The 9959-nt window shown below is 36.2% G+C and overlaps 1 protein-coding gene and 1 non-coding gene across 4 annotated transcripts; both read left to right on the forward strand.

Annotated features, from left to right (window-relative positions):
• The first annotated feature begins 647 nt into the window (after positions 1–647).
• LOC121764019 lies at positions 648–2755 on the forward strand. 3 transcript variants are annotated; one of them, XM_042160112.1, is made up of 2 exons: positions 648–871; positions 2185–2755. In XM_042160112.1, exons 1-2 carry the CDS (start codon positions 769–771, stop codon positions 2547–2549), a joined length of 468 nt encoding a protein of 155 aa, XP_042016046.1. In that variant the 5' UTR covers positions 648–768; the 3' UTR covers positions 2550–2755. The 3 variants fall into 3 exon arrangements, 2 of the variants coding, with proteins under 2 accessions (XP_042016046.1, XP_042016047.1); XR_006042545.1 differs by lacking the exon at positions 648–871 and adding an exon at positions 889–1464; XM_042160113.1 differs by lacking the exon at positions 648–871 and adding an exon at positions 1471–1780.
• Positions 2756–7789: 5034 nt separating this feature from the next.
• LOC121766212 lies at positions 7790–7890 on the forward strand. The gene has a single exon (XR_006042943.1). It is a non-coding gene; the product is annotated as a U6 spliceosomal RNA (small nuclear RNA).
• The last annotated feature ends 2069 nt before the right edge of the window (positions 7891–9959 follow it).

Below are 9959 nucleotides of genomic sequence, written 5' to 3' on the forward strand. Positions count from 1 at the left end.
TCACTCAACATTAAAAATATGTTTAATCATGCAAGGCCAAACTAAATGAAGAACATAACATGCATCTCACGACTCACATACAGTTCTAACAAATTTTGGCATGTCCTTAGAAGTAAGACTTTGGAACTCTAATTTATCCAATTCTGAATCGTTCCGGTTAAAGCATCTCCAACCATTTATATTAAATTTAAATTCATTTGAGTGTAAAAGTCATATCAAATAGTGATTTTAGTTTAATCATTTACATAAACTCATACTAAAAAAATATTCTCTATCCACTATCTTTTTTCACAAAATTTGAAAAGTGATTTGAGTTTATTAAAAATAAGTACTACTCTACTACTAAAAAACCTAAAATGAGATAGGTTTTAGAGTATCATCGGAGCTAATTGCCTGCTCCCATTGGAAATTGTCTTAAGGCTAAATGATTTTCTTTTGGCAACATTTATTTCAGTTTTTCAAAATCATGTTTAGGTTGTATGTGATAATTGTATACAAACCAAAATCCGATGTAATAAAGTAAGCAATAATTGTGAAGGTATTTTTGAAAAATTCAAAATTTTATTTTAAAGTATAAAACACATCTATAAACCGCGCTTATCAAGATCAAGTTGTTCCAAAATAAGTGTTGGCGCGCAAATAATTGGCGGCTTTGAAATGAAAACAAAACAAAGTTAGCAAATTTACTGTTGAAAGAGTCGCAATTTCATTCACATCTCTCTCTCTCTCTCTCCAAAAGGCTTTGAACACAAGCATAGTGGCAAAGAGATGTTTGGTAGGGTGAGACCGGCGCCGATCAGCTCCTTGGAACCCCTCGAATCCCAAAGATCCTCTATCAAAATCATCAAGCACGATTCTCTCTCCATCTACGGTAACACCATCACCAATTCCTTCTTCCATTCATGAATGCCGTATAATTTGTATTCAGATCTTCGTTGAAATTCATCAAATCCCATATTTTTCCTTTTCTGTTTAATTGTATTGTTTAGAGGGTTTTCTTTATAATTGTTGTTGGGAATTAATTGAATTAGGTTTACAGTAGCTCCGGTTCAAACATTAGCAATTTTTTCATAACCCCTTTCTCTTTCTTCTTCGAAAAGGGTAACCCTTCTTTTGCAAAATATGTTTTGAATCACTTTATACAATTTTATTTTGTATTCTGTGAAAGGGAAATACGACAATGTTAATGGCGTGTTTAGAAAAAGGGCGGAAACTTTCACCGTTACACGCCACTATAATTGGTATGTTCAAATTCTAAATGAGACACGCTATTAGCATTGCGAATTTTGCCATAAAGTGGGAAGCTTTATGCAGATAATATTGGCTGTGATGTCTATCTCAATTCTGTAATGTATTCGATACAAATAATTTTGTGCATAGATGACTTCTTTAGAGATATTTTAGGAAAAAAAAACTGGGAAATTTTGTGCAAGAGCCCAAGAGCTTTTCTTGAAGCTAGAGAATGTGAGTACTATGATGTAGTGGTACTAGCGGTATCAAACTTGACTTTTCCTGATTTTTTTTTGACCGTTTGAACTTTGAAGTTGTTTAGGGAAATATTTGAGAGTTGATAATGCAGTTAAGTTTGTTTTCCTTTATAGCATGCTAGCAAATTGGAGTTTAGGAGTTACTTGGCTGCTCTATTGTTGGGAAGATTGTTAGCTGCTGTTTTGTTACATAACAGCCTTTGTGGTGTTTTAATTCACTTGTACTGGGATTTTGTTGTTTATGCAGCTCCACTTTAGTATAGAAAAAAAGCCTGTATTGAGATCTTCTTCAGGTTAGCCATTATATATGTTTTAGAAATGAAATGGTCAGCCCTCACAATTTATCAGCTGATGTAGCAAGATTCTGTGTGTTTTTGTGCATTCTACTAAATCTGTTTCCTTGATAGGAGTACGTCATATTCTTTAGTTTTCAAGAACTCATGTAGTTGGTTCCTTATATTAAAATGTGGATTTGAAGATGAGTGAGGCTGAGTGCTATGGAAGTCGACATCTTAACCTAAGAACTAAGAGAGACGGAGAATTGATGGTGATTGCAGTTCAATCTTTCTTGAACATAAATACATTAGTTGAGTTGAATCACTATTGTGACATTATTTTCATATGCTGGTAGCTCTACTTGGTGCAAATAGTGTTGCAGAATCAAACTCATTATCATTTTGTGCTCCAATTGTTGTAGAATCGACCCTTCTCAAACTTAAACAAGGCTCTCGTTGCAATCCAATTTGCGACCCTGAGGATTATTCAAGGAAAGATGCAGTTTGTATCATGGCCATCGAATCTCCGGAGGAGGCTGTGAGTGCCGGTGCTGGTTGTTCCTCAGCAGAATCTCTTCCAATGTCTAGTTCTAGTGAACAATCTACCGCCTTCTCAAACGAGGCAGCTAAAACAAATATGTCTATTCTTCATATCTTCTCAAAACACAAGAGTACAACAAATACTCGAAGTCCAAGTGATGCAGAGTCATTGGCTACAGAATGTGGTTATTCATCTTCTTCCAGTGTTTCATCTTCATCTAGCGATTCACAGGCAGCCATCCGCTGAAGATATAACTCCTTTAGCACCTGATTTGGTTGAGCCCCTAAAATGGTTGTGGTTATTGTTTCTTGATATAATTCAGTTTGTAATGTATTTTCGTCATGGATTCTGGAGTCTTCTCTTCATGTCTCAGAATCAACTAAAGGAAACTACTTGCTATTGGACAATGGATAATTTGTAGGAAATACATATACATTCATATTTCTCATTAATTCTTTAGTGGAGCTTAGGTTCTTTTTATGCTACAAATAGAATTTATATTACAAATTTCGCTCTGATACTAGTATTTGTAGTTCTTTCTTGGTATCACCTTCTAATATATGGAAATGATGATAAACTGCTACCAGCTTTTAGATGTAGTACTCCCTTCGTCTCAACTATGTTGAGTAGGCATGCACACGGTTCAAAAACCGCCGGTTCTGGTTCGGAACTGGCGGTTCACGGTTCAACATTTTCATGAACCGGAACCGGCCCACCAAGGGTTTTGGCGGTTCCGGCTCTAGTTCAAAAAACCGCCGGTTCGGCGGTTCGTAATTTTTGTTTTTGCATTTTCTTGATTATTTATCTATGAAATGTGCGTAAATAAAATTCAAAAAACCACGATGAAAATTGCAATTTTATTGAGATTACAAGTTACAACAATTACAAATTACAAAAAACTTGAAGTCTTATATACTCTACAAAAAATTTAAATACAACGACACTATTAGTCTACAACGAAGCTAATTACAAATTACAAAAAAGACTTGAAGTTCTGAACAATAAATTTATAAGTATATATACTCTTAGTCGGCGAAGGAGATGTTTCTACATAACTAAATTGAGGACACCTTTAGCAATTCAACCTTAAATATTGAGTTTAGTCTAACAATCAACAATTATAGTAGAATTGTCAAAAGTTTCTCGGATTTAGCCTTATAGAGAAATCTACTTAACCGACTAGAGTATATACAAATACAATTATTTAATTATATTTGCATATTTTTAAAGTAGAAACAAATGAAAAAAAAAGAAATAAAAGAAAAAAGGACTTGAGCTCAACTTAAATTTAAAATTTAAGTTGAGGTGTCTACGTATCCCCAATCCTCATTTGCATTAGGGAATCAAAGCCTACGTAGTTCTCTTACCTTACTTACCTATTTGGCTTGGCCGGCGGTTGACGGTTGGGTTGGCCTACGATTCATCACCAGTGAATTCTTCTTGTGATTCCTCCTGACGATCATCCCAATCATCAAGTAACATCACGACTTCCATATTTTTCGCGGAGAGCTTACTTCTTGATTCATCCAATACACGTGATCCAACACTGAAAGCGAACTCGACGGCGACAGTGGAAGCCGGAACCGAAAAAATCTCCATGGCCATTGACGCAAGTATGGGAAAATCTTTCTCGTGTGTTCCCCACCAATCGAGGACGTCGATTTGGGCGGGAGGAATAGGACATTCATCACCAAAGGAAAATAGTGAATCGAAATATAAATCTAACTCACTTACCATACCTGAGGTCGACCTTCCGCCGGTGCTGTAGCAGTATAGGTCAGCTAATTGGGATTGAACGTTGGGGTCATCGTAATCAGTTTGAAATGCGAAGCCAAAATTATGTTGTTGAGGAGGGGTAGGTCTTCTGACTTGATGGGTACTGTTATACCTGGTTTCATATTCGGTGTAGAGAGCACGCAAGTTAAACTCGAAGGTTTGTTGGACAATTGACCGGTACAGGAGGTTTATTTGAAATGTTTCGGTTAGGTTTACTCCCCATTGGTCATTGGTATCCGCTTGCTATGCTTGAAGTGGACCAAGATCAATAGAACTAAAATTGTTATAATAAAAATCTAAAATCCTGGAGGTACTGGCTAATTTCCATTTTGAATCCAAGACCTTTGCACCGTTGGAATCTCACTGAAATACTTAAGTCATTTGTCAATCATATAATATAAAACACACATCAATTCAGGAGAAGAGCAAACATTTTTCATCGCAGTTTTAAAACCAACTGATATATACATGCAATGCTCTAAAACACGAACAACAATGCAATAATAAACACCCGATAATCCAACAGTCTCATTTTTGAAATATTTGAACAATTTAAATAAACTCACGCTATGATCCCAACAACTATGCGATAGATATAAATAAAAAACGGGATAGGTTCTAAAAAATCACACAAAGAATCTTTATGCGTCAAAGTAGAATTCAGACAATCATATGTCGAATTCCATATATGAGACACATCTATGGTAAAATTCGTATATCTTACATTCTTTTGATGGTACTTCTTCCAAGCTTTGCCAATAGGCGACTTTTGATGGATTAATCTAACTGCAGTTCTAATAGGACTAACATGCTTTTGCCATAATTCAAGCGCATCTTGTACACATAAATTCAAAATATGACATATACATCTTTGATGAAAATACTTACCACCAATAACCAGAGCAAATGCCGCAATCAAGTTATTAATACTTGCAGTGTTAGCAGTTGCATTATCAAAACCAACAGAAAATATCTTATTGCATAATTGAAATTCATTCAAAACTTGAATAATTGAAGAAGCAATTTCGGGTGCAGTGTGTGGTGTCTCAAATTCTCTAAAACCAATTAATGCTTGTTCAAAGTCCAACTATTGTCCACAAAGTGAACCGTAATGCCCATGTATGAATGTCTATTAAAAGAATCAGTCCATACATCTTAGCAAATGTTCACTTTGTGTCCCAAGTTGAGTAAATAACGTGATAATTCAACTTTTTTCTCCAAACATTGTCGAACGGTAGATCGTTGAACGGTCATTCGACCTACTCTTTTGACAGCTACGTTCAAACCACTTTGCATAGTAACCTCAAATTTTTTGTTATCATAAACATTAAAAGGAAAATGCTTCATTGCAGCCCATCTAGTCATAACGTCAACAAAAATTTTAGGATCATATTTAAAAAGAGGCGTACTTGACGAACCTGAGCCACCGGGTTGGAAGTTTAGTTGGGTTTAGGTAGAGGCAGTGCCACATTCTACCGGATGCTTCGTCACCAAATGACGATGGAGGGTCCATATCCCCCACCACTCGCAAATTTGTAGACTTTATCACAATAGTTACAATATGCATGAAACGCCGATATCTCTTCTTGAGAGAGCGGATCATTAGGACTTGGAATTACCACTGGGACCTTCTTGTAGTGTTTAACAAAAAATATCATATTTCAATGCGTTTTTAGTGGGTGGAGGGGGAGGCATGTCCTCATTTCCGCCGGTGCTAGACAGAATACGAGAATGAGATTTATCATCATTGTTGTCCGAGTCCGACGATATAGACACGTCGTACTCGTCATCTTGTTGTTGGGAACTACCACCGCCCCTCCCTCCTCCTTGATGCATTTCAACGAGTAGCATGTCGGTCCTATGATCTTCTTCTATCTATAAATATTATATAAGTTGAACTTTTAATTAGGAACACAAAAAAAAATTTAAAAACTCAATCTTATGAAATTATGAATTGTAAAAATAAATTTTTTTTAGAACTTACTTGCATGTGTTCAGCCGCCACTCGGGAAACCTCTTCCATAACCTCTCGACGACTAGGTCGCTTTGATCCTTGGGGACGACTACTTTGATCTTGGACAATTCCTTTGCCCCGATCACCACGTCCCGTTCCACCACAAGAAAAAGACATAATGCAAAATGAAAGTAGTATGGAATATGGAGTATTGAATAAATGGTAAATTACGAACACAACAACAAATATAGCAGTAAACAACTTGAACAATTAGGGAGAATGAGGATAGAGAATAGAGAAATTGAGATTGAGAAGGAAATCCTTGTTAACACAAGAATGAGGTGAGTAAAAATGATGGGGGAAGTGAGGTATTTATAGGAGCAAAATTGGAAGAAATAAAAAAATAATAAAAAAATTAAAATTTCAAATTTCGGCCGGTTTACCGCCTGAACCGGCGGTTCAGTCCACGGTTTCTGACGGAAAATGCAGGTTTCTGGCCGAAAAATCGGCGGTTTCTGACCGGTTTTCAGGCCTATACACTGCCACCTATACGCCGCCACCTGAAAAAGGTCCGTAACCGTCGGAAACTAGCGGTTTACGTCAGAAAACCTACGCCCTAGCCGGAATCCTACCGTTCGAACCGCTGAACCGTCGGTTACGGTCACGCTTTTTTTAACTTGAACAGGCCCGCTTGAACCGCTGAACCGTCGAACTGCCATCCGGTTCGAACCACCGGCGCCGGTTCCGGTTCCAGTTTGTGAACCGGCGGTTCCGAACCGCTGGTTAACCGGCGGTCCGGTTCGGTTTGTACATGCCTAATGTTGAGTCACCTTTTGTGCACGAAGATTAAGAAATTGTGTTGAAATGAGAGAAAATTAAAGTATGAAAGATAAAGAGAGTAAAGTATGTGATAGAATAAAATAAAAGTGATTGAATGTTTTGTTTTTTATCAAAAATTGAAATAACTCAACATAGTTGGGGCATCCTAAAAATGAATACGATTCAACTTAGTTAGGATAGAGGGAGTATGATTTAACCTGAGAAAAAGTTTGTAACATCGTCAAGTGGGCTGGTGTCATAGAGTCGAGTTCGAGCTAGAGCCTGAAATGCACAAAAAGCACACCGAGAAGAGTCAATATTCAACAAGCACCAAAATGTGCATCTATGAGTGCGAGCAAGAGGTGTACTCGTGTCATGATGTCATGCGACTAAGTTTTTAGCAATTTAATTATGTAATTTTAGATTTTTAAAAGATTTTAACTGTAATTTTTAATAAATTATGTTTTCTTATAATGCAATTTGTAATTAATTGCGTACTTTTAGTTTTCACAATGAATAATTGAAATAAAAATTAAGAGAAAATAAAAAAGGAATTTATGAATAGTTTTGTTTTTGTATTTAAAGATATCCAAATATATTATATGCACAAATAAAATCTATAACTTATATTTATATCTCATTAACTAAATCTACATTTAAATAATTTGTTTAAGTTCATTTATTGACTTTGTTAGTAGATGATGACATATGAGTCGATGTTGTATTTTTGGGTTGATGTTGTATTTTTAAAACTACAAGTATATGAACTGAGTAAAAAATTTAAAGAATTCTATAATTATTCATCAAATATTAAGGTTTAAATACGTAATATTCTTGAAGTTAAACTTCATAACATCTTTTTTACATCTTGGAAAAAAAATATAAGAAAAAAAAATAGATGTAGTCAAGATTGAATGTTGCATTCATGACTATTTGAGTCTATTCGGAGACATCCAAAAAATTTGAATGATATAGAAAAAATTAACGTGTCTCGTGCATAAGATGACATGCATAAACAGAGAAATATACTATTATTAATGATTAATCACCTAATTATACTATATTTTTTTATAAAAGGCAGGCTTCTGATGTGCCCGGGCCTGGGCTGAGCTTCAGATGGTCATGGGCTTGGGTTCACAAAATGGCCCAATATGAGCCCATCTCAACTAATGAGCCCAACCCAGGCCTGCTTCGTTTCACTAGTGGGCCGGCCCAGCCCGACCCAGTTGACAACTCTATTGAAACTATAGGGTCATGTTAAAATGCATATGCTATCCAATCCACAACTAAGACCAATTCTACATCATTAGATCTTAAAATGAGTGTATGAGATTAAAGCTCACGTATTTCAATAAATAGTAGTAGATAAAATATCAATAAATGGGTAAAATAGTAAATATGCCATAACATAATAATTTTCACGATTTTTTTATACTCCCTCCGTCCCATAAAAATATGGGCGGATGAGATGACACGTGAATTAATACAAAATAGGTAAAGTAAGAGAGATGAGGAGAATGATATGGTAAAGTAAGAGAGAGAGGAAGAGAATGATAGTTAAAATAGAGTTAGTGGATAGTGGGACATACATTATTAAATTGATATAACTTTCCAAAAATGTAATGCACATATTTTTATGAGACAGATGAAAATGGAAAGTGCACATATTTTTATGGGACGTAGGGAGTATCAACATAGTGCATTACAAATATCAACATAGTGACATGAGAATCTCAACACAAGTACCGGAAAATATAAAATCTCAACACATTGTTTGATGCATTTATTGATATAAAATCTACTTATCAACATATACGAAAATTAAAATTAAAATTATAAAATTTCATCATCCGATCTTCGTCGGAACATCATATGCAATTGAAATCTCGTTAAAATAATTACATTTAATTTGATATATTTTTTGCGAAAAAATAATTTAAATCGAGATAGTTACATAAATTTCAAGTGTTCGAGATGATTTTGGAGAGAGAGAAAAAGATTAGTTTTAACTACTATATAAGAATTGACCTATATACCATTTAAGTTTATTTAATATATTTTTTTTTAATTTTAAATATAATCCACGTAGTATTATTTCAATCACTAGATCACCTAATCTAGTGGCTAAAATTTAATCTTAATTAGGGATTGCTAATTAGAGCATGCGCAGCGGTGGCGTCCGTCGCCATCGCCGTCCGCGCCGCTGGCACGGACGCCATCCGCCGCTGCTGCGCTCGCGCCGCTGGCACGGCGCTGCTCGATGTATCGAGCACGTCCGTGCCAGCGGACGCACACGTGGCGCGCTCCCATTCGTCAACGGCATAGCCGTTGTGTTTAAACATTTTTTATTTTTTTTTAAAAAAATCGGTATTTAATTATAAATAATGCTAAAAAATAAAAAAAATATTTTCCAAATCCCAAAAATATGGCCGTTTTTTTCCCGTTTTTTCTGAATTTTTTTGATTTTTTTATTTTTTATTTCCCAAAATCATCTATAAATACACACATTCATCACTCATTTATCACATCAATTCATCTCTCATTCATCTCTCATTCATAATTCTTATACAAACTATCAACACATTCAACATTCACTCAAAACATCAAATGGATTTCACTCATCTCATGGCGGAAGCGGAGCGCGAAGAACAAGAATACTACGAACAATATCGTGCCGCTTACGAAGCATATGTCGCGGCGAATACCCCCGCTCATCCTCCTCAACGCACTAGATCAAATCGCCGCTACATCCATCGTGACCGGGAGGGAGCCCACGAAAGGCTCATTGCCGACTACTTTGCCGACCATCCGCGGTTTCCGGCAGATTACTTCAGGCGCCGTTTTCGCATGTCAAAGCGCTTGTTCATGCGAATTGTCAACACATTGTCCGCACGTGTTGAATACTTTTAAACAGGTGTAGATGCAGCCGGCCGACAAAGTATCACGGCGTTGGAGAAGTGTACGTGTGCCATCCGACAACTCGCTACTGGGCAAACGACCGACATCTTCGACGAGTATTTGCATATCGGTGAGTCCACTGGAATCCTTTGTTTAAAGAATTTTTGCGAGGGCGTTCGTTCTGCTTTTGGGGATGAATTCCTTCGGGC

This window comes from Salvia splendens, chromosome 14 (assembly GCF_004379255.2).
Source record: "Salvia splendens isolate huo1 chromosome 14, SspV2, whole genome shotgun sequence".
Lineage (NCBI taxonomy): Eukaryota > Viridiplantae > Streptophyta > Magnoliopsida > Lamiales > Lamiaceae > Salvia > Salvia splendens.